This window comes from Uranotaenia lowii, chromosome 1, assembly GCF_029784155.1.
Source record: "Uranotaenia lowii strain MFRU-FL chromosome 1, ASM2978415v1, whole genome shotgun sequence".
NCBI lineage: Eukaryota > Metazoa > Arthropoda > Insecta > Diptera > Culicidae > Uranotaenia > Uranotaenia lowii.
The window spans coordinates 113,490,802-113,518,213 of record NC_073691.1 but is presented as its reverse complement, the minus strand read 5'-3'; the positions used below and the strand labels follow the sequence as shown (position 1 = coordinate 113,518,213).

The 27,412-nt window shown below is 38.2% G+C and overlaps 3 protein-coding genes and 2 long non-coding RNA genes across 10 annotated transcripts in view; 2 read left to right on the top strand and 3 right to left on the bottom strand.

Annotated features, from left to right (window-relative positions):
- The window catches only part of LOC129738944 (WD repeat-containing protein 20), a 74,253-nt gene extending 58,704 nt beyond the window's left edge, over positions 1–15,549 (bottom strand). Inside the window, exon 1 of the mRNA XM_055730274.1 lies at positions 15,005–15,549. Coding sequence (XP_055586249.1) covers positions 15,005–15,421 — 417 coding nt within the window. The 5' untranslated portion in view covers positions 15,422–15,549. The remainder of the gene's footprint in view (positions 1–15,004) is intronic.
- LOC129738945 (uncharacterized) overlaps positions 1–17,044 on the top strand; it is a 31,997-nt gene extending 14,953 nt beyond the window's left edge. For 3 of the 5 annotated variants that reach the window (XR_008735694.1, XR_008735695.1, XR_008735693.1), the window contains 3 exons: positions 15,967–16,173; positions 16,235–16,683; positions 16,742–17,044. The gene's annotated coding sequence lies outside the window, so the exon portion shown is untranslated. Of the gene's footprint in view, positions 1–15,798; positions 15,894–15,966; positions 16,174–16,234; positions 16,684–16,741 lie in introns of those variants that run through there. The other 2 variants (XR_008735698.1, XR_008735696.1) reach the window with 2 other exon arrangements.
- Positions 17,045–18,211: 1,167 nt separating this feature from the next.
- On the bottom strand, positions 18,212–18,661 carry LOC129740645 (uncharacterized). Its single transcript, XR_008736312.1, has 2 exons — positions 18,549–18,661; positions 18,212–18,479 (listed from the first exon to the last, which is right to left on the bottom strand). It is a non-coding gene; the product is annotated as an uncharacterized LOC129740645 (long non-coding RNA).
- Positions 18,662–24,835: 6,174 nt separating this feature from the next.
- Positions 24,836–25,647, bottom strand: LOC129740658 (uncharacterized). Its single transcript, XR_008736326.1, has 3 exons — positions 25,477–25,647; positions 25,139–25,336; positions 24,836–25,058 (listed from the first exon to the last, which is right to left on the bottom strand). It is a non-coding gene; the product is annotated as an uncharacterized LOC129740658 (long non-coding RNA).
- A 131-nt stretch (positions 25,648–25,778) lies between these two features.
- On the top strand, positions 25,779–26,996 carry LOC129738616 (putative OPA3-like protein CG13603). Of its 2 annotated transcripts, XM_055729851.1 has the most exons (4): positions 25,779–26,318; positions 26,384–26,526; positions 26,588–26,689; positions 26,748–26,996. In XM_055729851.1, exons 1-4 carry the CDS (start codon positions 26,008–26,010, stop codon positions 26,819–26,821), a joined length of 630 nt encoding a protein of 209 aa, XP_055585826.1. In that variant the 5' UTR covers positions 25,779–26,007; the 3' UTR covers positions 26,822–26,996. The 2 variants fall into 2 exon arrangements, with proteins under 2 accessions (XP_055585826.1, XP_055585825.1); XM_055729850.1 differs by having other exon boundaries at positions 26,588–26,996.
- Positions 26,997–27,412: the final 416 nt, after the last annotated feature.

The window sequence follows — 27,412 nt, the reverse complement described above, 5'->3', positions numbered from 1 at the left end:
TAATTCGGGACACGTAAGTTTTTTCGACATGTAAAACTACGATAAATGTCCTGCTCCTTTTTGTTACAGGATATTTACTGTAATTAAAAATGATTTTCTATTTTATTTTAAACCAATCAGCTGAAAATAACATGGATTCAATTTAGGTATCAAAAAAGAAACGTCAGAAAGAAGCGCGTGAATGGTTCTCCGATTTGTGATCGAAAAAATATCCGGTGATCGACGTCGTGGCGGCTAGAGAGGTGTTTAACCGTGGCGCGCATTCAGGGGACAACGAATTTGTCACGACATCAGGTGTATTGATTAAACTTGAAGGAAGATGGTTTGCTTTCCGATGCATACACGAGTTCTGCCAGCTGTCGCCCGGTGGTAAAGACGGCTCCTCTTCGTTTCCGTTCCCAGGAGCGCCAACAACAAAAGCGATTGGAGATTGTGTGATCAAATTAGGGTCGTTAGAAAATTTGAACGTTTCCATTTTTTTTATTAAATAAACTAATTGAACGTTATACATGTGTTGCATTTAGGCCGGAACAAATTTCAAATTCTTCTTTTGTCACTCGGAGTTGGAACATCGCGAGGGGGGGACAATAAAAAAAATGCGAAAAAAAATAAATTCGAATAAATTGCACGAAAGATTGTATGCAACCAAATCATTGCATAAAACCTATAAATCAAGTATTTTTTTTATCGAAAAATTCAATAAAATCAAGAAAACAAAATGTGAATTAACTTCCATCTTCCAAAATTTGGTTTTTGGTCTTGTAATCTTTCGAATATTTGAATTTTTATTTGAAGTTTACTTGAAATACTTCAAACCTTATTTATTCCTCCCTTCGAGATTTTGGAAATTTCGAAGGGGGGTGACAAAAGAAGAAATTGATATTTGTTCCAGCCTTATTTTCACCGAAAAAATTGATTTTGTTTCGAAAAACAAAAAACTAAAAATCGAGCCAAATCAATTCAATGAACCAAAATTTTACAGTACTGTAATTTTAAACCAGCCTGTAAAATAATTTGTTCACGTAAAAATAAATGAATTGTGATTTTTTTGTGACCCGTAATGTTACGGTAAATGTCCTCCTTTTTGTTACACGATATTTTCTGTAATTTTACAGAAAATATTTTTTGCTGTGTAGGTTCCTCCCACGCACGATTAAGCCGCAGACACCATATACCCAGACTGACCACTGAAGGCTGATTTTGGCGCGTTTTCCGCAGCGCTATCTACGGGTTATCGTGAAACTAACGGCCACTTACACAAAAGGATTTTTTTTTTACACAAACATAACTATTATCACAGAGAACAGACGTACAAGCTCGAACAAAAAATCTTCCAAAAAGTGTGTAAAATTCCAAATGCTGACATTCAAAAAATACGTTAGAAATAGACTTGAAATAGTGCAATCTATTGTGCCGTTCGAAAGTTACAAATCAAATTTTCAGGTGGCCAGTTTTCGAAAAGGCCCAGCCAAAAGAAACAGAAAAATTGTTCAAAACTATCGTTGGAAATTTTTCACAAGTTTCGTGGGCTAGCTTGTATGTCTGTTCTCTGTGCTATTATTGTGTATATATTGAAACGCTATTAATATATCACGCACACATTTGCATTGTGCTATTTGTTTTTTTAATCTAGAGATGAACACGGTTGTTTTTGATTACCTACTTTTGATTAAAAAAAAAAACACGGTATGGTTAAAAAACCACTAAAAACCATTTTCGAATTAGAGCGCATTAACCGAATGTGGTTAAAATTCAACCATAAAGCTTATAAAAAATATATCGACTTCAACAGCATTTGTAATTTGACATTTATTTACTTTAGCGTTACAACGTTACAATTACTTTCATAATTTATGTTACATTGGTGGTATGTTTGACATTAGGAAACTCACTTAGAACGATGTGTGAAGAAACTCATATCTCAAACACACCACAGTACATATCCTGCAACACTGTGTTCATGCTGTTTTCAGTCCCTGGTTGACTTACTAGTCGATGATTAAATCAAACCAATTTTATTTTTGAGCGAATGAAAACTTGAGATTTTTCGCTCCACTTCCTTATTGAGTTGTGGTTGAAAAACAAACATTTTCTGACAACTCCAGTGTGGTCCTGGTTGAAAACCACACACTGTGAATTCACAAGAAGAATCCATGAGATCAAAAAATGAATTAAGCCTTATTGCGTTGTGGTTGAAAAACAACCATTTTCTGACAACTCCATTGTGGTCCTGGTTGAAAACCACACACTGTGAATTCACAAGAAGAATCCATGAGATCAAAAAATGAATTAAGCCTTATTGCGTTGTGGTTGAAAAACAACCATTTTCTGACAACTCCATTGTGGTCCAGGTTGAAAACCACACACTGTGAATTCAGTACATTGAATATGGCTTTAAATTATGTTACTGGTTTAGAACTCTTAAATCAGAAGAATGGACGAGATTATATGTAACTTTGAGGCTACCGTAGTTTCGAATAATAAACTTAAACTACAAAGTTTTGATGAATAAACTGTTTAATCTAAAGTTTCTTAAAACCTTCTCCTAGCCGAAACGTCGCATATGCAAATGTTTGCAAAAACTGAATAAAACAAAAGTAGGGGATATATTTACAAAATTTGAAAAACAATGTTTTGTTCACATGAAATGAATGAAAATCGCAACAACGAAATATACCATCAAGTCTTCATCTACAACAAAAAACCGATGTCAGGTTTTTATTCACTTTTTTTCTCCAATAAATTCTAAAATTTTCCTTTCTCTGAAAAAATTGTGTTACACTCGAAAAATGTCTGCTTTTCCAAATATCTATTTAAACTTGGATACGAAACAAGCCCTTTTACAGCCCAGCGGTTTTCGAAACAATATTTTGGACCTCGAGATGATGCATTTGTAAACCTTTTCTCGCAAATTTAGAACAATTTCTAATCAAGTGAGTTGGTTGACAAAATGATGAGTCTTGACAAACAGTCTCACCCATCCGAGTTTAGTGATAATAGCTTAGCTTTTCATGTTCTGTTGATAAGTTGAAGATACCAATAAAACTAATTAAGCTTACACTTTATTGTTTCACGCAGAGAAATCGATTGTCATTGAAACAAAAGAAATACCTTTTTAAATCAATGTTCTAGTATTTTTTTTTATCTAAACCTTATTTTCTGGTTTAAATTTATTTCTATCAAAATGAAAGAAAATTATTTCAAGTTGATGTTTAAAAATATTGAATTCATTTACTGTTTTTGAAATCAAAAGACAACAGATTCGTGCAAAAATTAATGAATCAATTCTTTAATTTTGATTTAATTAAAAACAACAAAAACGAGGGAGAAAATTAAAGCGGGAAATTCTAAATATCGTGAAGGTTTTTTAGTTAGTTTTCTTTAAATTTATCCTTAATGAATTATTAAAGTTTTAAATTTGTTTGAGGTTAACTATTCAACGACAATTGATTCTAAGGAAGGTATCGAATTGGAAGCTTCGAAATTCTAAGCTGTTAGATAAAGGTACAGACAACCAACCGACAGGTGCAATAATCTTCATGTGTTTATAATCTGATCCGCTTGGCGATGCAGGCCATACTCTTCGGCCCGAGCAGACCACCTACCCAGTGCTTGCGGATCTCCTCGTAGAGATCGTTGAATTGGTATAGATGGTTTAATTGGACAGATTGGCACGGTCGGAGTTGTCCACTTGGGTCAGAGCAACACAGGTGCAGATCTTGATGGAACACCAACGTTCCCAGTCTGAACTTGTCCTTGATGATGCAGAACTGAATACCCATCTTTCGGCACAGAGCCGGTAGGTAGATGACCAGCTCAATGGAGTCAGCATCGTGAACGATCATCACCAGCTGAGCCTTCTTCTGCTCGACTAGTTTGACGACGGTGTTGGCGCCCTGCCGCAGGCGGTTGGTTTTCTTTGCCGGAGGTTCCTCCTTGCCAGCGGCCTTGGCCTCAGCCTTATCCTTCAATCGTTGGATCTTAGCGATCGAGTTTTCCGGCCGGTATACTTCTCGAAGATAAACAACACTGACAAAGTGTTTTACCCGTTTTCATTATTTTTGTTGGTCAAATTTCGAACCATTTATTGAATATCGCACGTGTAATCGATGCTATCAATGGGTATAAAAAAACAAACGTGAGCTCGTCACATCAAAATCAAAACATAAAACGAATTCACTCACACAGGCATACGCTATTTGACATTTCATGCAACGACAAGAAAATAAAAATCATCTTCGTTTGCATCAAGAGAGTAATGTTCTTTTACCATTCAAAATTCGTTTCGGCTGTGTGGAAAAGTATTGAATTCGATAAATAATACAGTGAAATTATTGCTTATTCACATGAAATAAACTTCATTCAAAATTATAATTTTTTGAAGAATGGATTCATTTTGTATACTAATTACTAAAAGACTATGATTTAAACATAACTTTGAATTAAAACATTTGGTTAAATTTCAGTTAGAAAGTTTTTTAGAAACAAGGAGAAATGGATTTGAAACAGACATTTTTAAATGTCTCAAATTCAGTGGATATTTGACCTTGTTTTCCAAAAATTTCTTAGAGAAAAAGTTGAACGGAAAAAGATGGAAAAATTGTCTAAAAAATTAGGCTTTTTAGGCTAATTTTCCCCTAGTCCAGAATAAGGCTAAAAAAGTTTCTGAGGTTATATTTCTAAATCGAAATATAAATTTTATTGAAACAACCAGCATTATATCACGAACACTACCAGCAGTAAATATGGTTGAGGCTTGTGATATAGCTCAGTTGGCAAGTCTGTTGCCTCCTGAGCCGATGTCCGCGAGTTCGAGCCCAAGAGTAAACATCGAACACAGTTGTACCGGATAGTTTTTCAATAACAATCCGCCAACTGCAACGTTGATAAAGTCGCGAATGCTATAAAGATTGTAAAACGACTATAATTGAAACAAAAACAAAAAGTAAATATGATTAAAGCGCTGGCCAATACATTCGTCATATTTATTATTCTACTTAATTTTTTTTTGCAAATTGTCTAAACAAGTTCTAATCATTCCAACGATAATGTATTTCACTCCTCAAACCAATCTAGATATTAGCCAAAACAGCTAAGATTGATTGGAATTCAAGTTTTTCAAGGATATAATAAATCATATTATGAAGTTTGTTTTTTTTGTCGTAGTAAACTATAAATAAAAAGAATAAGATGAACAATTCAGAACTCAATGAATTATTTAATGCGGACATTATAAATTTCAAACTGTCACTCAGCCGGATAAATTTCGAAATCAAAGCTGAATACCAAAATAATTGGCTCTAAACTAAGGACCGATACAACGTAAGTTTTGTATTTTTTCATCTAAATCGATCAACGGGCATGGTGTGTACAACATTCATTTCTTATCATGCTACAGTAAATTAGAGTAAACAGTTCAACATTGAAGACAAAAACCAAATTGAAAATATTCTAAAAAGAATTTCAAATACTCATAGGTGATTCAATCAAACAAGTTTTCATTTGGCTTGTTAATTATCAAGTGCATTTTTTTTTCTTGATGAAGCACAATGGTTTCACGATGCCCCGATAGATGGCGTATGGTTCTGGGCGATTTGTAGTTGTATGGGCTCAACCGCCACTGATCAGTCTGGGTATATGGTGTCTGCGATTAAGCTGAATTGCTTGCTTGTGAACTCGGACGCGAACGTGAACGTGAACTCACCACAGTGAAAAAATATTCCGCAGTGAAATGTCAAATCGGTTAAATCTCCCAAATTGGCAACAAGTTTGTTCAATGACAGACCGAAATTGATTTTGATCGGTAAATGATAGTGTCGGTGCCCACCAGCAGGGGTGCCAGGTGGTTTCATCAAAAATCAGGACAACGTGAAGCTAAAAATCAGGATTTTTCAGGACACTTCTTGATTCATGAAAATAATAAGGATTTCTGCTTAGATTCCATAAATAAAGGCGCAATACAGGGGCTGTAAACGCCTTGATTTATGCAACAACAGTTTGTAGCTTCTTTGGTGGCCTGCGTAGTTCATATCGAAAAACACCATTTAAATATCATCTGAACCGAAGATTACCATCTGTTGAATGGGGTAAGCTATTTTATTTCCTGTCTATTCGATTTTCTCATAGTTAAACTAGACATTCTATTATATTTGAGAAGTTTTTATGCAAATCAGGACAAATCAGGACATTTTAGGGACCAATTTCCAAAAATCAGGACAACTCAAGAGTTTTTGAAAAATCAGGACGGTCTCTCGAAAATCAGGACAAATCCTGATAAATCAGGACACCTGACACCTCTGCCCACCAGTGTTCCGAATATCACTCAATTCTCATGAGAGACACTGAAACGTTTTCAACAGCGAAAGCAAAACCTAAATTGTCGGTTGGTTTATCTCCCAGCGGGGCAAAGATTGTGTTCGACAGCGCTGCTCCGAGAATCAAAGAAATAAAATTTGAAGGAGAGACGTTTCTTCTCCAGTTGGAATTCTCAACTGAGTGAGGAGCTACCTGATTTTCAGTTTCTTTTTTCAGTCAATAACTTTTCTTGCTCAATCACTCACTCACTCACTCGTTTACTGATCGATGATCGAATGCTGTCTGCCTGATACATCTTGCTTTGTTGTTGCTGTTGTTGGGGAGGATTAAAATAGTCATTCAAACACGCAGGCTGTACGTATGAATATATGTTTCTGCCGCTTTGCCAGAAAGTACGCAGGCAGTATGAACCGATGCAAGGCCGCATTGATTGAGTTTGAGTGAGTGAGTGAGTGGATTTTCGAATTGGATCTTGTATCAGTCAGTGTCTCAATCACTTCTGATACACCAGGTAGTGAGCTTGAGAGATCGACTTAGATGCGAGTCTGCTCTCGCTTTTGAATCTTGTTTACATTGACTTCGCATTGTCGCTCTGCCGATTCCCTAGGGAACAACAGGCAGCAGCAATCGGCTTTGAATGTTTCCAACTAGAAACCTATCATGAGCGTTTCTTCCGAGTGATTTTCGGAAGACTGGTGCCCACGACCCGAGAACCCAACGCAGGGAATTATCTTTCGCGTGGAAATTGTAAAAAACCGGGAGGTCGAATAAAAACGCGTGGAATTTTATTTGCTGATTTCTCGCAACTGGTATCGAGTCAATTAATATACGTCACACAGAAGGTGTGTACGAAAATACATTGTAGTGGTCTGCGTTTATTGATTAGCGCAATCAGGGATGCCAGTTATCGCAACAGATAGATCATTCAACCAATGTTTTGATCGATACTAGTCGAACCGGTGTTCAAATTTAAATTCAAATTTCTTAAGAAATATATAAAGAACCAAAAATAAAACCTATTCTTCTTCAAGCCATATTCATCTTTGAAAACGATTGATTAAAAATAATAATCCAAAAGTCTTTATCCGTGAATACAATGAATTAAAATTTGAATTATGAATTTTGAGTGCTCTCAAAAAGTATTTATCGATCAAAGAGTAACTAGCTTAAGTGATTTGTTTCTTTTGAAAACGTTATGAATAACTTATGCAAAATAGCCAATTTTTTTGTTCTTGATAAAAAATAAATAAAAGTAATGTTGATAAAAGGTTATCAAAATTACTTTTTAATAAAATGAAACAATCGAAAAGTTTTTATGAAACTCAAATGCATCTATTTACCTTTGCTCATGATTTCGCTGCTATTCAGTTCTTTTTAAAAACATTATTTTTGAAAAATTTCAAGAGTTTTCCAATTATTTCCATACCTTTTCTGAAGCACACATTTGAACAGAGCTGATTCTACTTTTTTTTTTCAATAGACTCTGGCCATTCGCATGGTTCTTGTTTACATTTATTTGTTGAGAAACTCTCCCAACAGGTACAATTAAATGGTGCCCAAGCGAGTTTTTTAAAAGACATACACCTTCTTAGCCGATTTAGGCTTTACAGACTGAACAAATGACTTTTTTTCGATTATAGTCGTTTTACCATCTTTATGGCATTCGCGACTTTATCAACGTTACAGTTGGCGGATCGTTATTGAAAAACTTATCCGGTACAACTGTGTTCGATGTTTACTCTTGGGCTCGAACTCGCGGACATCGGCTCAGGAGACAACAGACTTGCCAACTGAGCTATATCACTAGCCAAAACAAATGACATGGACAACTTAATTAACATTTAACACCCAGTACCGAGATGGGAATCGAACCCATGCCATCAGTGGTCTAGCGATTAACGTCTTACCACGCTAACCACTCGACCACCGAGACGTACAACATGAAAATAAATTATCTAATGCGACTCATTTAAAACCCGTAGTATTTTTAAGCCTTTCATTGCCTTCTAATGTACCTGCAATTTAAAAACTAATGTTTATGGAGCAAAAAATCTTTCCGCCATCGGTGAAATTATTTTCAGAATGCACATTGCCATTCGGACGTGAAAATGAACGCGGAATTTATATTCACCACTCTTGTTCGTTTTCCGTTTTCACGTTCGCTCAGTGCGTTTACACTTCGAGCGGAATGTCAGTGAATGCGGAAAAAATATTCCGCAGTGAAAATCGGGAGAAATGAAATAAAACCAATGGGTCGATTCACGATGACGTATGTTCCCTTTTGTGGTGACAATTCGCACGTCCTGTTAGTGATGCGCGAGCGCTCAAGAGCCGCTCATTTGAACCGGTTCGTCAAAAAGAACGAACGACCCGTGGCTCTTGAAAAAAGAGCCGCGGCTCAAAAATGAACCGTGACCCGCCGCTCAACACCCGTTGAAATATTTAACCGCTGCAATCTACAAGAGCGAAGAGTGGAGAGCCGTCCGTTCTTTCCAAAAGAGCCGGTTCAAATAAACAGCTCTTGGTTGCTCTCCCATCACTAAACAAGCAACACAAACTGAAGAGCGGAGAACAGCAGAAATCCGTTCGTTCGCTCTCCCGAACCAAAAGAACCGAGGTGGGTGGTGGGTGGTTAAAAAAGAGCTACAGGCACAGGACGACTCGAAAAAAAAACCCGAACAGAGCATGGGGGCCGAGCCGTTCATTTGATCAAATTGAACGGCTCTCCATACTCCGCTCTTGTTGTTCAGATTGTGAACCAGAGTTGAGCGAGTCGCGGTTCTTTTTTGAGCGGTTCTTTTTCGAGCCGTTCTTTTCCGAGCCGTTTTTCGACTCTTTTTTGAACCACCACCCATCACGGTTCCTTTTGTTCGAGAAAACGATCGAACGGCTTTCTGCCGTTCTTCGCTCCTCAGTCTATGTTGCCTGTAATTTGATAGGCTAAGAACCAAAAGCTGCTTTTTTGAACCAAAAAACCGTAGCTCTATTAAAAAGATCCGCGACTCGCAGATCAACACTGATTCGAATATTGAACTGCAGCTTAAAATGCTTGTGTTCAGCTGCCAGTCATTTTTTTATAATTAGAAGTTGCGAGCCGCAGTTAAATTTTGATTTAATGAGGCCGTTCTGATACAACGTGGACAGAAAAATGCGATTTTTGACCAGCTCCTCCGTGGACAAGAGTGAACATTTGGCAAACTCCTGTCTGTCCTGATGTCCACGTGAACAGATTCTAAATCTTTATTTTGCCTTAATCTAATCCTTTTACAGTAAGAAAATCTTATATTTGAAAGATGAATAAACATTTTTTATATTAAAGAATGAGAAAAATGTTGAAATTTATAAATAATCATATTTATCGCTTGCTTGTTAGGTTGACCACGTGGTATGTTAACGACCCCAGTGTTGAGCTGCGTGACACGGTTCAATTTTGAGCCGCTCAAATGAACCGGCTCATTGAATTGAGCGAACGGCTCTGAGCCGCTCATAGAGTTGTTTTTGACGTTTCTTACGCACACTTGCTGAGCGTGTACAGATGAGACGGGACAATTAACCTCAAAAACTCTCCGTACAAAAAACGGGCAGCCGGTCGACACACATGGTCGTTTTTGAGGTTAATTGTCCCAAAACTGGGAAGTGTTTGTGAAACATCCCGCATAATATCACGAACACTACCAGCGGCAAATAGGACTATTGAAATGAGCCGCTTTGCCCATCTCTACGTCCTGTTTACAAAATTTTACGAACGAGAAATGGGGTGCGGCGAAATTTTTCGTGTAGCTGCACGGTCAAGAAATTTAACTCAAAACTCAGTTTGAGGATAGCAAAAAACCAAGTCCCATTTTGTGAACTAAATTTAGCGCATTTTTTGGTTTTTAATGGTTATCTCTCCGGGATTGAACAGAAACTTGAAAATTCTTTAAAATTTCGAAAAGGAGGTTTGTTTATTAAAATGTTTCAACATGTTTTTAAAATCCTTCTTCAACACATTTATTCTGGACCAACCCAATTTGCATTGAATATTCTGGGAAAGCGCCTCTTCTTGAAACAAAAAATCCCATTGAATGTCCAAATGTGGAAACTTCTATAGAATTCGAATGTGCCGAATCGATTGTCCGGAAATTTCTTGTGTTTTTTTACCGGAAGCTGTAAACAAATGCATATACTTGTACGACGACACTAGAGGGACAAAAGAATCCAATATAGGAAAATTCTCCGGTGAACATTCCGAAAGAAAAGGCCGAACTATTATACATTTTTATACGATATGATATTTTCGAGGAATAAAAATAACGTCAGATAGTTAAACCACTAATCACATTGACATGAGACTTAAAATCAAATTCCTCTCTGTTTTTGGCTAGAAGCCTCCTATCGTCGACATTGCGCGGCAGCAATTCGAGCATGCAAATTTAATTTACTGGTATCGACATTCTCGTTAAGTTTCGAGTAGCGCCAAAAATCGCAATCGAGTGTCCAGTTAGTGGTTTAACTGGTTTAATTTTAAAGTTTAAGTCCATTTAATCCAGCTGGATTTACAAACAAAATGAATGATTTTTCATTATTTAATACCTCAAACATCTAATTTTCTTTTCAACTTCCTTTATCCCGAAATTGAGCCAAGAACTTTTGCTAAAAACGTGTGAATGAGAATTAAATGAGGACCCAAATGTTTGCTTTGCTTCCTCAGCATGTAGAATTGGAAAATAAGGAATCAAAACAGGAATCGCGAAATGTCATAAACAGTGAGGCCAGGCAGTGCGTGAATCGACCTATGTTAAAGGGTTTTGAACAAGGAAATGAGTTCAAAAATAATCATTCAACCATTCCGCATCTATTCCATCTACACAGCAAAAAATTTCTAAAAGTACACGGAATCTAAAACACGAGTGATCTATTTTTTCTTGAGTGTAATTACAAATAGATGTAATTTTAAACTTCTTTCGATGTAATATTAGTCTATTTTCCAAAATTGAATAGAAAAAAAACTTACCCTGCATCATGCAAAAATCAACCGGTCAATGAAATTCATATCAGAAACAGTGTAAAATTATATCTGTTTGATTTAAAATTGAATGCAAATATTTAAATTGTGCCTTTTATATTTCAAGTTAGTTTGTGCGTCGGGCACAAAGTAAACAAGTCGGAAAATTATTCGGAAACGAGTCATTCAAAGGCGTAGCTACAGGAGCACTTTAAGAGTCTTTAAAGGAGTAAGTTTTTGAGAGGTGAAATGAAGAATATGGTTGAAACTGATTAGTTTTCTCTCCATTACAGCAAGGTTAGATTTTTCGCAGCGGCTGATATCCGGCCAATGATTATCCGGGGAAACTTTTGTCATAACAATTCAAGTGTGTGTTTTGTATTCAACGAATTCTACTTCTTGGCACGGAGAAACTCTCTTATCAACTGGCAGCGCAGATGGGACGAGGATGACAAGGGTCGGTGGCTTCACTCGATTATCCCAAAGGTAAGCCTTGAACCCTGGTTTAATAGATTGAACCTGAGTCGGGATTTTATTCGTATATTTTCCCGTCTCATGTTCAATCATTCTTCCTTGAATGCGGTACTCTATCGTATAAATATTGCTGGCAGCAATTTATGCGGTTGTGGCCTAGGTTACCATGACATAGAGCATATTGTTTGGTCGTGTGAGGACCATCTTGTCGCTAGAACGAATTTAATAGACTCCCTTCGGGCCCGAGGAAAACCACCTGACGTTCCAGTGAGGGATGTGTTAGCTGTGATGGACTTGGACTACATGTTCGAAATATACCTTTTCCTAAAAGCTATTGATCTCCGTCTAGATTGCTTTTATTTTCATATTTCCCTTTCTATTTCCTATTCTCTTCAAAAAGTGTTAAAAAAGTGATCTAGACTTAAGCAAACAATTGTAAAAAACAAAACGAGTTTGGCTCCTTAAAGCCTCAAGGTATGAGCCGTTTCAAATAAACGAATTACAAAAAAAAAATTTAAGTGTGCAGGATGCTGACCGAAAAATTATGATTTCCGGAACCATTCGAGGATGCTGATCATGCTGATTCGAAAAACATCCCCGTGCTGGGAATCATCGGATGCAACAACAATATCTGCCTGACGTTTTCCGAATGGTTTTTTATGTTCAGTTTTGGAAATAAATGTGAATTAAAAATGATACATGCGGCGTATTTGCGGAGTATTCGAGCGACGAGTGTTAAGAACCATCTTTGGCGGCGTACAGGAGAACGGAGTGTGGAGGCGAAGGATGAACCACGAGCTCGCGCGCCTCTACGGCGAACCCAGTATCCAGAAGGTGGTGAAGGCTGGCCGGATACGCTGGGCGGGACATGTTGCGAGAATGCCGGACGACTGTCCTGCAAAACAGGTGTTCGCTACGAATCCGGTAGGAACAAGACGAGCGGGGGCGCAACGAGCGAGGTGGTTAGACCAAGTGGAGCGTGATCTGGCGAACGTGGGGTGCCCGAGAAATTGGAGAACGGTTGCTATGAACCGAGTGAATTTTAGGAATTATGTTCGTCAAGTTATGTCGTGAGACGGAATACTATGTAAATAAAATAAATAAAAAATAAAATAAACATGCGGCGTATTTATTCAAGACAAAAGCAAAAACCTTAATATTTAGAAAAAATATCAATATTTACGATAATAAATTTTAAAATTTACATCCCTGTGTATTTTTACGCGACGGCTTTTGTGATCCAATCTCGTGCATTGATTTCGATCTAAATTTACACGCCACAAAAATTACATCCTCGAAAAAAATACACCGTGATAGAATTTTACACCAAAATCGATGTTCCGTTTTCGTGCATCGTTTTCGATCTTAATTTACACGAATTTTTCTTGCTGTGTACTAGTTTGGCAGCCATGAAATACAGCATAGTCGAATTTTTGAAGAATATAAGTATTTTCATTTTCACGTTCGAAAGAACTGTAAATGCACCTTAAACCGGGCTTAATTTCGCAACTATGAAATGCAGAATAGTTGAGTTTTTGAAAAATATAAGTATTTCCATTTTCACGTACGCAAGAGGAACCTTTACAACGAACATGAATTCCAATTTCATTTCCTTTATGTTATAAGCCCACTATTTCACTATGTTATGAAGTTTTTTGGTCCTTTGAAGATTGCTTTATGTTTTTTCTGCTTATTTTATTAATGAATGCAATGTCGCCTTAAAGCTAAAACGTGCAAAAATGAAGAAGAAACATTTTCATGGAAGACTTTGAATTAATTTTAACGTTTTGCAAATTTTCCCCCACTGAAATTTGCAAAACGTTAAAACCATTTTCGATGGTCTATTTTATAGAAAAATTATTCGAAAGTGCAACTTTTTTTGTACCGATCTTGAAGGGCATGAATCCTTCTATAATTACATGTTTTCAAAGTGGAAAATTTCCAGCAGATTCTTCGAATTATCAACGAAAAAGATAAGTTTCCTAGTAAATTAACAGATTTATCGTGATTGTGTGTGACGTCTCAGCCTGTACCAATACTAGAGCAGTGCTGCCTTGGCATTACCTTCTTTAAATATTCCTTGATTTTCTTTCTAATTTTTTTGTCAGATTTTGTATTTAGGTTCGCAGGCAGGTGGCGAACCTGAAAAATTTTACAAAAAATGCCCTATAGGAAAAATGTACCTGTTTAGCCCGATTTTATCGTAGAAATTGCCTGTTTTTTTTAAGTTGGGCATTTCCTAACTGAGATAGCATTTCTTCAAATCGATTGATCGATGTGCCAAGCCTGGTCCCAACAGGGGCCTTCGAGAGCAAAACAAAAGTCCTATCAATCCTACCCAACCAACAAGACATGCTGACAGTTGGAATGGGAAGATTTAGGCCTTCGATCTAATTCCGATCTCTTTGGATCGTCTGCAAGAGTTATACTCAATCTAAGCCAAGCGTACTTGCGACTTATCCAAGTCTATAGCAAACCGAGTAACTGGTATCTCCGACCTACAAAAACCTAGCAATTTTTTTGTCGGTATTCAACCATGATCGTTCTAACCCAATTTATGGGTCGACAACGATTGAGTTTGCACTTTGTGACTGAACGTTGATCGGCTCAAATTCATTTCGTTTCCATCCCTGGTAAAAATCGATCCAACTCGACAGGATTCGTTCCGAAGATAGATCGAAGTCAACTTGAATGAGGCAGGTGATCAACTGTCAATCCATTTCTACTGAAATCAATACTAATGTTATGAATTCTTGGTATTTACATCTTTGTACCTGAAAATAATCAATTTCTACTTATTTCGACCAGACTTCATTGAACAGACATAAGGTTAAGGAAAATATGAGGAAAGTTTTATATAGTTCCAGATCGTTTATTGTGCCTAGGCATACCACCACTTCAAGGAAAACTATCCTGGTCTACGGCACTTCACATTGGAACAGTCTTCCACTTCAATCCAGATCGGCGGAATCTATGGCCGTTTTCAACAAGTTGCTACGTCAGTGATTCTATTTTAAGAGCGAAATCTCAAGAAACCGTATGTAATCTCACTTGAAGTTTACTCTTTGACCTCGTACAACAGTTATATGTAACTTTGAGGCTACCGTAATTTCGAATAATAAACTTAAAACTTAAAAAAAATATAGGAAAATCAAGTAAACTCAATAAAATAAAAATGACCTTTGTAGGTATTAAATGCTGCTTTCACTTTTTCAAATAGATTTTTTTTACCTTTTTAACACCTCTGTACGCGTAAACATAAAGTTCCTTTCCATAGTTGAAGCATATCCGATCTCCTCCTATAGGCGTAGAATTTGATGAGCCACTGCAACTCTGATGGGTTTGTTCCAAACAATTGATGTTAGTGGCTCCCGATGATGCAGGGAGAGCACCAGAGACGGAACAGACTAGACCTGCCGCGGGAGGCTGTGAACTGTTGATTTCTTGATTAGTGTTGCTCGCACCAGACTGCGTAGGGAGGGTCACCAGCGATACCCTCACTTGTGGGTTGCTTTGATTATTTTGATATCCAACTCGGTTCGGTCGAGAGTATTCCGACAGCGTCATCAATCTATACTCGCCCTCGCGAGTCACAAACTGTGTTTTAAGATCATCTTTACCACTCGAATCGACGAGCTGAATCGACATTTCTTTCAAGTAGTTTAAAACTGGCTTCAAGCTCAAACATGAGAAAATTTTACAATTATATAAATTGTATTTTAAAATCACCACACACTTCAAATCACTTATTCCATTTTTTGCAGAAAATTGACAGTTTGGTAATTTTATACACGCTAAGAAAATTGTACATATTGTTTATGTAAAAAGTACATACTGTGAAGATCGACAACTTTTACGTAGAAGTGAGTTTCAGAAATTACATACTTTGTCACACGCTCGATTTTATATAACCATTTATATTTACAAAATAACTATTTTCTGGGTTTCCCTGTAAAACTGCCAATATGGTTATTTTTAAAGAAAGATTATGATTGAATTTTTAACCATATTCGAAGTTTAAAAGCGTTAACCATAAAATGGTAGAAAACTTAACCTCAACTCTCGAACCAAAATTTTATTGAATTCTGAAAGTCGACATTTTGTTTTTTGTGTGGAGCAGGTAGCTCGTTTATTATTTTGTTATTACTCCGGAATTCAAGAATAAAATTTCTAAAAAGTGTTTGTTCTAACAGCCTAACGAAAATCGTGGCCAATCACGCGAAGAACACGGAAAGTAGCTCGGAGTTAATCAATCATCCGGTGAAACCACCCAGCCAGCAACAGATATTTGACGACCCGGGAAATCAACCTTTATGGAACTGCACCCGAGTGGATCCCAGTGGACAAGATTAGAGCCGAGCGGCATTTTCCAGATCCGGAGATATTTACACAATCTACCAGTAAGTCTTTCTAGTATTTTAGAATAGAATTATGAATTATGACCTTTGGCATCCTTTTCAGCTCCACTGATTGGGCGGATCCAAAACTTCGTTCAGTTTCACCTCAAAGGCTTTTCCTGCAATCAATGAATGCATCGTGTCCCGAATAGACCAAGACCATGGTTCTACATTGTAATAACAATGGTTTTCGTGTTAACAATGAAAAACAATGTAAAATCTCAATCCCTTTAAAAAGTAAAATTTGGGTTTTATTGTGAAATTACCATAAATATGGCGATAACCATGAAAAATATGGTTAATACATAATATTTCACTGTATGTATTACCTAGACAGCTGGGACTTCAAGATGAGCGTGTACGGTTTGTTGCATAGAGGAAAATTTCCATTCCAATGGGCGCCATATTTAATATTTTCTATGGTCGGAACCGGGTTATTCCGGACAATTTCAGCTGGAAATAGCTGAAAGATTGGAATCGGAAGGAGACGGCACGGATTCTGGTGGTAGCGCGGTGAGTACTTGTATTTTACATAAGACTTAAAAGTTATTTGTGAATTATTTTCTTCCAGGGCAGATGGAGAGAGCAGAGTATCACAGAGCTAAGTGCTTAAGACGTGGGCGCATGCATGGCACAACCCGTGCTTATTATTCGCACATCCGGAGCCTGGGGTTAGAATGGGTTCCAGAGCCGTTTCCCGAGAATAATTCCGCGAAAGGTAGTGAGCCGGTGCGCAGTGCAGATCATGAAAATCAATCAAATAAGTGCCAATTTTGTGTATCCCAGTGTATTAATTTTTTCTTCTTCTAAAAACCCGGATTATCAACCGGGATATGTGAAACAGTGTTAAAAATAAATTATAAATGTAAATAAATTAATCTATTTTTAATTAAACCGTTCTGTAAAAATGATGACAGCCAAAAAATATAAAATGAAATTCCACCACGTGCTTTTTTTTTTATTTCAGTGGGTTAACAATGAAAATAAAAAGATTTTCATGGTTCTACTATGAAAAAATGGAAGCTGTAATTACCATGAACTTAATATTTTTGGGCATCTGAATGTATGGAAAATCGTCATTTTTTTCATGGTCACGCTGCATAACAATACCCCTTTTTCATGGTTATTTTCGTCAAAACGATGAAATGTATGGTCGTAAACTATGAATTTCAATGTGCATTCACGGTATCGTGGACCATAGAAATGATTGTGCCAACCATACATTTGATGGTAATGTGAACATGAACTTCATGGTTTTTTCACGGTTCAAGTCTATTCGGGGTGGTAATCTCCGGCGGAAGATCTGATGCTGAATCAAAATTGACTTGTAGCATCAATCATTACAATAATTGTAATAATCATAATTATAATATCATGTTCACAGCAAGAAAAAATAGTTTAGCGAACAGATATTGAAAACCTAAAAAAAATTATATTGTCATGTTCTCCGAATATGTATCGGATAAATTGTGCACCACAAAATAGAAAATAAACTATTGATACTTATAAACATTTATTAACATTGCCTGCCATTTCCATTAAATTCGTCCATCAAAACAAACTGCTCTTCCAAATAAGGTTGAAAAATAACCATTTTCCATATTCTCCGCAGAAATTCCATTCGGTTGAAAAATAACCATATTCGAACTTCTCCCCTACACGCAGAAAAATATATTTTAAAAACAATAAGATTTCGGTCGAAAATAATAAAAATTTTGGTTGGGAAAATGCACAAATATATTTTCGATAACTTTGACTGAAAATATCGATTTAATTTAAACTTATCGTTTGATTGGAAATGAAATACACCCTTTTTAAAAATGAATCAAAATTTCTATCGAAATAAATATTTTTTTGGGTAACGAATAAAACGAATAATGCATTTTGGGATCAAGAGAATAAATACCCAGTTCAAAATAACAACAGTTTCAAGGTTCGAAATAGATGATTTAAAAGCAATTAAAATGAAAGCAGAAAATTTTGGTTTCAAGTTGATTTTAATAGTTTAAGGGATTTTTGGAATTTATGAAAAACATCGAAATTAACACTTTGTAATTTTATTTATTTCGTCGTTTTGCATTTATTCTTCTTGGAACTGCTAGGTACATGCATGAAAAAGATGAGCTCACTCATATTGCCTGCTTCAGGAGAGAACCGTTCTGCGCAGTGGAATGGCTAGTGTGCGATCTCCGAGCTGGCTAGTCCAATGCTGTCCAACGCATCTTTTTAAGCCAGACTCCGGCCAGCAATGGTACGCTTCCAGCCGCCTTGTTCTTCTCTACCGGTGAGAATTAACGGCGATGGCAAACCTGGGGGCGAAAAGTAAATTGTTTTTTAACTTAATTCACGAACAGCAAAAACTACTAGATTTAATTTACCTGGAATTCTGCTGCCTTCTGGAAAAAAGATTCCACAAACCCCTTTGTGGTAATAAGGTATTTCCCGACTTGTCAACAGAACAGCTGATTTCTCATGTTTATAATTTTCGGCATCTGGTGGTAGGGTAAAAATAACAACAACACTACGCATGTTCAATGGTGCGATAGTAACGAAACCAAATTGGCAGTGCAATATTAATGGTTATGCAAAATTCTTGATTTTTTAAACTAGCCTAAATTAAAAAATTGTAGGCATGACATACTTTGAAGGTAATGTTGATGTTATGTGATGTTAATTTGTATTAAAGTGTAGTATTCATCCAACTGATCACCCCTAGTTTTGTTATACCACTCTGACAGCTAATACATTATACCACTATATATTCTGACGTAATAAAGTCCCCTTTTGATTTTGTACTCCAACACGTGCGGACGCGTTTTCATTTCGCTCGTCTGAAAGTCCTCGTTCTACTCTACTCGCTTTTAATATTTGCACTGCCGTTTTGAGGTTATGGGCCCAGGCATGGAGGAAAAAGCGAAGATTACCGCGTTTAACGGAAGTGGTTTCCACAATTGGAAATTTCGAGTGGAAACGTTTTTGGACATGCACGACTTGTTAGATTGTATCCAGCAAGAAGTGGTCGATATTCCTGATTTGCGATTGACGGAAGACGATAGTGCCGCCGCGCGGGCTTCGAAAGAGCGTCGGATCGGTGAACGGAAAGTGCGCGAAAAGAAGTGTAAATCTTTGATCGTGCAAGCGATTGACGACAGCCAGTTGGAGTTGGTAAAAGAGTGCCAAACACCTAAAGAGATTTGGGACACTCTGAAGAACGTTTTTGAACGTTCTGGCGTCGCTGGACAATTGTTTCTGCGGAAGCAATTATTGAAATTGCGTTATGTGGAGGGCTCAGGTGAATCGATGTCGGACCATCTGATGCGTTTTGACAAATTAGTGCGCGAGTTAAAGGGTAGTGGTGCAACCGTGGAAGAGTCGGATGCAGTATGTCATTTGCTACTGACATTACCGTCATCGTTTGATTCGGTTGTGACGGCCATTGAAACCCTGCCAGGAGGTGTCACTATGGATTTTGTTCGAAAGCGCCTTTTGGATGTCGATCTGAAGAAGCGTAACGCTGATGCGACGGAAGGAAGTTCGGGTGAAGGGGTTGCGATGGCGGGCAAACACACGAAGAAAAAGTTGAAGTGCTTTGGGTGTGGTTGTGTGGGCCACAAGAAGAACGATTGTCCCCGAAGTGCGAAGGAGAAATCGAATTTCCGCAACAACCCGAACATGAAGAATTTTGTGAAGAACCAGAAAGCAAATGTTGGCGTGCAGGAAGAAAAGCCTGAAGTTGCTTTCGTGTCGGTTGAGGGAGAGTTGGTGCGAGTCGGATGGTTTATCGACTCGGGCGCCACAGATCACATGCTGTGTGATTCGAGCTATTTTTCGTGTATGCGTGCACTTGAGCCACCCGTTGAAATCGTCGTTGCAAATGGGCAACGTGTGTGTGCGAAATACATTGGTGACGTAATGCTGTATACGATTGTCGGCGAAAAAGTGAGAAAGTGTGAAGCGAAAAATGTGCTCTTCATCCCAGAACTGCACTGTAATTTGTTCTCGGTGAAACGCGTGACGAAGTCCGGTTTCAGTGTGTGCTTTTCGGGAGAGAAAGCCGAAATAAGTGCGAACGGTAGTGTTGTCGCTGAAGGCCGTTTGACAGGAAAATTGTTCGAGTTGGACATTTTCTGCAAGAAGAGCGAGATGGGAACAGCTATGTTTACCGGTAAAGTATCTCGCAATGCTATTTTATGGCACCGACGATTCGGGCACGTTAGTTGTGATGGTCTTCGTGAGCTGATGAGACACGAAATGGTCGATGGATTATCGCTGTCGGAATTAGAAAAAGAGACGGTGATTTGCGAACCGTGCCTCTCGGGTAAAATAACGAAACTCCCATATCCGTGTGTTGAACAAAGACGTTCGTCGCGACCGCTAGAATTGGTGCATAGTGATGTGTGTGGGCCAATAACGCCGAAGACATGGGATGGAAACAAGTACTATGTTTCGTTCGTTGACGATTACTCCCATTTTACGTTCGTTTTCCTGTTAGCTTCGAAAGACGAAGTTGTTGCCCGTTTCCGTGAGTATGAGGCACTCGTTACTGCCCACTTTGGTACGAAGATAGCTCGGCTTCGTACAGACAACGGAAAAGAATACGTGAATACCGAGATGCGTGTGTTGTGTCGCGAAAGAGGTATACGTATGGAGTTGACAGTGCCCTACACTCCTCAACTCAATGGTGTGGCTGAACGGTTAAATCGTACGCTGATGGAACGCGCGCGAGCTTTGTTAGCGGATAGTTCGTTCGGTAAAGAAATGTGGGGAGAGGCCGTTTATTCCGCCACATATCTTACCAATCGGTGCCCTACGTCGGCTGTGGATGTGCGTAAAACTCCCTACGAGTTGTGGATGGGTCGTCGACCGAATGTTGAAAAGCTACGTGTGTTCGGAAGTGCTGCTTACTTGCACGTTCCGAAAGAGTTGCGGTCGAAGTTGGACTCGAAATGTCGGAAATTACGCCATGTGGGATACACAGTGAATGGCTACCGACTTTGGGACGAAGTGAACAATAAAATAGTGACTGGAAGAGACATAGTTTTCGATGAGAAAGCTTCGAGTGAAGTGGCACCAGAGGTGCAAATAAGTGTTCCGAAGCAAGTTGAACTGGACATAAGTGAAAGTGATAAAAATAAAGTGGTTCCTGTGAATAGTGATGAAGATGTTCCTGAGAATGCGGATTCGGATGCTGACCCGATCGATGATCGGCATTTGCGGCGAAGTGAAAGGCAACGTCGGCTGCCGGTATGGTTCGATTGCTACGAGACTTGCGAGATAGCCTTGTGTGCAGAGAGTTTCGTGGACGGAATACCGAGCAGCGTAAACGAGCTACGCAAGCGTGGCGACTGGCCTTGCTGGGAAGCTGCTATCGCCGATGAGATGGACTCGCTCATCAAGAACAGGACATGGACTCTCACTTCATTGCCTCCAGGTAAAAACGCGATTGACAGTAGATGGTTATTTAAAATTAAAGCTAGTGGCGATGGTACGAAGCGCTATAAGGCTCGTCTTGTAGCCAGGGGATTCTCACAACGAAAAGGTTTTGATTATGACAGTACTTATGCCCCTGTTGCTAGACTTACCACCCTTCGAGTCTTATTAGCTATTGCGAACCAAGAAAGAATGTTTTTACACCAGCTTGATGTTAAAACCGCGTTTTTGAATGGATTATTGGAACAGGAAATTTATATGCGCTTGCCAGAAGAGTTTGAATCAGGACAGAAAGTAGCTAAACTCGAAAAATCCATTTATGGCTTGAAACAAGCATCCCGCTCTTGGAATTCAAGATTCCATGATTTTGTATCGAATTTGGGATTTGCGCGCAGTAGTGTAGATAGTTGCCTCTATACTATGAAAGCTTCTGGAGAATCAATATATTTGATTATTTATGTAGATGACATACTGTTAGCTAGTTGTTCGTTGGATGTCATCTCAGATGTGAAAGGTAAACTTAAAGACGAGTTTGACATGACTGACATGAATGGCGTCACCACATTCCTGGGTTTGACTATCGAAAGACAGATTAAAGAAGGTATCCTAAAGATAAGTCAAAAGCAGTACTTGACGAAACTGTTAGATCGTTTTGGAATGGCCAATTGTAAGCCAAAGTCGACTCCCCTTGCCCCAGGTACCAAGTTGTCAAAATGTGACGATCTTGATAAACAAACTCGCAAACCTTTCCGAGAACTAATCGGATGTTTGACATACATCACCGTCACATCCAGGCCAGATTTGTGCGCAGCTGTTAGCTATTTTAGCTCATTCCAGAACTGTGCCAGCGATGAACACTTTGATCAAGCCAAACGTATTCTGCGGTATATCCAAGCAACACTTGATCTAAAGTTGGTGTTCAAAGGAGGCAATGGGAATGAAGTGATTGAGGGATACGCCGATTCGGATTGGGCATCGGACGAGAAAGACCGGAAGTCGATGTCTGGAAACATTTTTCGGCTGTATGGCGCAACTGTTTCCTGGATGACACAAAAACAGCAATCAGTGGCCCTATCTTCAGCAGAGGCTGAATACGTTTCCTTGAGTCTAGCTGTTAAGGAAGCTATTTGGTTGCGAATGCTGCTCGTGGACTTTGCCATTGATCTTGGTGGACCGATCGTGATTTATGAAGATAATCAGGCGTGCATCAGTATTGCAGAAGACGAGAAACCAACGAAACGCCTTAAACATGTCGATGTAAGATTGCATTTTGTACGAGACGAAATCAAGAAAGGAGTTGTTTGTCTGTCGTACATACCATCGGAGGAGCAGAAAGCAGATATCATGACCAAGGCGATACCGAAACCACAGTTCGAGAAGTTAAGAAGTCTGCTAGGGTTATCAGCTTGAAGGGGGGTATTAAAGTGTAGTATTCATCCAACTGATCACCCCTAGTTTTGTTATACCACTCTGACAGCTAATACATTATACCACTATATATTCTGACGTAATAAAGTCCCCTTTTGATTTTGTACTCCAACACGTGCGGACGCGTTTTCATTTCGCTCGTCTGAAAGTCCTCGTTCTACTCTACTCGCTTTTAATATTTGCACTGCCGTTTTGAATTTGAATAAATTATATGTTTTGAAGAAATAATTTAACAGTGCTAATCTCCCAAGTTCAAAATGGCGACCAGTAGATGTTAACATTTTTCAAAACAAAAACAAAATGCTACCCTACCACGATCTGTCTCAGGAAATACTCTATGGTAGGAACTTCCTGCAAAGATGGGGAATGCAATAATCCCACATTTGAGGGCCCGTCTGCCGTTCATCTTTCTGAAAATGAATGTGTAATATAAAATTGAAATCTTTATTTACGTTAAAATTACAAACATCTTACCGTAACCGAAGTATACGGTTCCTTCAGGAATGCGGACCAAACCTCCAGTACCATTCCTCTTTGAATTTGAAAAAAACAAACAATTTTCCCGCGCACTTTTTTTTTCTTTTTTAACTTTACGTTTTAAATTCACACGGTAATAAAACAAACTTTATTTCGTTTTGAAACCAACCAGATTTCAAATGAAAGTAATGAAAAATCTGAGTGTATGAATAACTATATTTTTCTTTTATTTGAATTCAGCTTTTTTGTGAAAACTATCGAAAAATCTGCATTGATAGTATAAAATTAAACAACAAAACGTTTTGTCGAAACCAACCCCCGTTCTTTTTCTGCGTGCTTCAATTTTTGCATAAGGTAAGTTCAAAACCTTTACTAAGACTGCGGGCAAAATACCATGTTCATTATTTTTTCCTCAACAGAGACAGCCAAAATACCTAATGGCTTTAAACAAGTTTCTTCAGTTATCGAACGGTCATCGAAGTGACTACAAGTAGCCAGCCTAGTCAAAACATTACTAATATTAAGTCCGCAGCAGCACTTATTCCAAGCATCATTGAATAGGTTCCTCTACATATCACCCCTGGTTCCAATTGCGTTTTACTTCAGTGCAACATGCAATTTCGAACGGAATTATTGGAGTTTAAGGTAAATACAATCTTTTTTTATGATAAAATTTATGAGATTGCAAAACGACGTTAGCGCCAAGTAAAAGATGCGAAAGGTCGTAAGAACATTTTCAGTGAAAATAGTTAAACTGATGGCTATATCCAATGCACTAGCATATTCTTAATGCTTTTCGGCTGCGTACTCCGAAATTTCAAACAATATTTGAAGATATTTAAAATACTAGATTTAAAAATGTGTTTGAAAACTTCATCAGCGAATTTCTCGAAACAGATCAAGTGGCTTATACGACCTAATCAAAACAAACTCTAGATTTGAAGAACAATATTATTCTTTCCGATCCGGGTATTGGTGCGTTTGCTCCAACTTAGTTAGCGTGTAACTTTGTTTACCGTGTTTATTTTGTTTTACTGTAACCCACTGTAACTTTTCTTTTAACTCACGCTCGGCCATATTGAACCATTAATGCTTGAAAAATAACCATAATCGAAGTTTTGTGGGTTAAGTCGTTTTATGAGTTTTCAGGGAAAACTCATAAAATGAGATTTCGAGAAGAACTTGGATTATGGTTATTTTTCAGGCATAATAAAAAAAGTGAAAATGAGCAGAAATTCAGGGAAATTGATCTAAATGAATATAGAACGACGAGCCAAATATGAATTTAATAAATGGAAGCTTTATTTAAGTATTTACATGTTTACCAATGTGATACAATTATGACCGTCCATCCAAAAATCATTGTAGAATTTGGTCTGGTTGCCTCGTCTACCTCTGTTGCCGCCATGAACGGATGAAGCCTTGCTGCTTTCCGGTGACTAAGGAGCACCCGATTCGGGGGGCTGCTACTCCCATCGTGCTGGATACTTAACTTGCAGCTTTTCGAACCAGATAGGCCCACTGAGCGAAGGGAAGTGTTTACCTCATCATTGCTGCGTAATGAAAAAAAAAATACTGACAACTGTTAGTTCTATCGAAAATTTGAGAAATCCATTATAACATGAAAACTTACCTTGTGGAAAATGCCCCAACCTATCCAGACTGGTCTCAAGCAAAACAACCGTCGTTTTCATATCCCCTTCGGTGTTTAGATGATCCCGGATGGAAGTTCCTATTGGAATTAGAAACGCCCTTGTCGGAAGATTTGTCTCCTTCCGCATCGCTGTCGTTGGTTTTGCTGTTGCCTGTGTCTGCAGGTTTCAACTGGAAGCTCCTCATCCGGATCCATATGTAGCAGTCGGTTTCCATTTGTACAAAGGTGGACAGTTTTTTCATTGTTGTTTGAGAAAAAAATAGTTAAATTTGGAGGATGATACAAAGATGATTTTGTTCAATCGAGCAGATACTTACCAGCTCTATGATCAAGTAATTCCCCCGGAGTGAAAAAATATCTAAAACAATCAGTCGATGTGACGCACAGCAGTTAAAAACAAACAAGTTTTCTGCGCGTCCAAAGATGGCAACTGTTTTTATCACATATTTGTGTTTGAAATTCAACCATTTTCAACATCTTTCGTCAGAACTTCGAAAATGCTTGAAATTCAACCGTACACTATGTTTAAAAAACAACAATAATCGCAGTTCTATCGGAAATCTCATAAAATGGTTCAAGAAAAGTCATTAATGGTTAAAAAAATATGAGCGTGCTCGCGAACCAAAATATTGCGTAAACAAACGAATCGCCGAGTCTTCTCTATTCATCTTTTAATATTCATGGTAGTTATCAGAGTGGAATCAGTTTTTAGTACATATAGTTAATATTTTTGCGGGGATAGCGTAATCATTACGGTTCCCATAGGTTCCGGTTTGGAAAATTTTCGCACAATAAAGCATTTCAGAATCTTCGATCTCCAAGAACGATAGAATCCTTTATCGGTAAACATGGTTGTGGGTGCATTTCCAGCCGCCAAGTTAGGCGTGCTTGCTATGAAGCAAATCTCGAAACCAATTGCGAATCTGTTGAAGGAACGTGCCAAAAATAGTCCATTCTTCCGAAAGTACGTTTGCATGCCACCGGCTCAATTCTACAACTGGATGGAAGTCAAAACCAAGATGTGGGCTATGAATCTCGGCAAACCGACTCAGGTTCCGGTACTAAACGAAGCTATGGCTATCGACCTAGGCGCCAATCTCCTAGGAGAGATTATTATTTTTACCATTGGTGCCGGGTTGCTACTTCTAGAATATCAACGGTACTAGTTTAATAAAATATTTTCAGTCAATGGAAAATGATTGGATTCTTTTTTTTAAATTACAGACAAGTTCGTAAGGAAGCTTCGAAAGAAGAAATGGTGCTCCAGGAAAAATTAGAACTTCAATCTACTATCAACGAGTTGATATTCCAGGTTCAACGGCAGGATACTCAAATTAGAGAAATGGCGCGCGTTGTAGCCGAGCTAGGTATGTGGGATGTTCAACTTTAAAAGTGCCATCCATTAACCCTTTTCTTCGACCTAAATAGAATCCAAGAACTCGTGGACCCCAAAAATTATTTCGGAGTTAACCGGGAGAAAAAGCAGTTCCGAGCAGCCGCTATATATTCCAGTTTCACCATATCCAACAAGTAATGGTGGTCTAGTAACAAAGGCGTTGAATGTTATTGAAAATGAAGTGTTTTATAGCCCAGACGAGGACCCATCGGAAAGCAGCAGGACCGAATCTGACAGACAAGCTGGCATCGTCTCGGAAGCTTTAAACTATTTACTCAAAGGCAACGAAAGGGGCCGATAGAACTATTGAATAAAGTAATAGTAGCGCTTTCATACTACGTTGCTGTTTTATGCATTAAAGACACATAATGTATGTTTTGTACATAGCTAATTATTCAGCTTTCCTAGGTGAACTTTCAATAAACATTTGTTCAAAAGTGGCATTTCTTCTTTGATGCTTTTTGAGTGATTCGCAATCGATTTTCCTATTCGCTTCATTCCAGCTACACTGCTGCTCAGAACTCGAAGGAATCATATTCGTTGACCGAAGTAGGGCATGAATGAGAGAAAATAAATTCCTCCCCCACGTGCTTCGAATTATAAAGACGATGAAATTAAATCATGTTTGCCTAGACCAGCGGTCGGGGAACCGGGGTAAATTACCCCAAATGGGGTAAAAGTGAAATTCTTGGGGGTAACAGTGAATATTTTGTGAGTGAAAAGTGTATATTTTCATTTCCTCCCCTGAGGCATTCAGAGAGCTCGCTTAGTGTTTACGGATACTTTTTTTTTACTCTTCGTCATGGGGTAATATCAACTCAAATAAAAATGTTTTGGGGTCCAAAAAGTTCCCCGTC

Bases quoted from the DNA above. Each gene is read 5' to 3' on its own strand.
- LOC129738616 (XM_055729850.1), top strand. From the start codon at position 26,008: ATGGTTGTGGGTGCATTTCCAGCCGCCAAGTTAGGCGTGCTTGCTATG. The intron at 26,319-26,383 runs GTACTAGTTTAA...TTTAAATTACAG, and splicing joins CTACTTCTAGAATATCAACG to ACAAGTTCGTAAGGAAGCTT. The intron at 26,527-26,587 runs GTATGTGGGATG...CGACCTAAATAG, and splicing joins GCGCGTTGTAGCCGAGCTAG to AATCCAAGAACTCGTGGACC.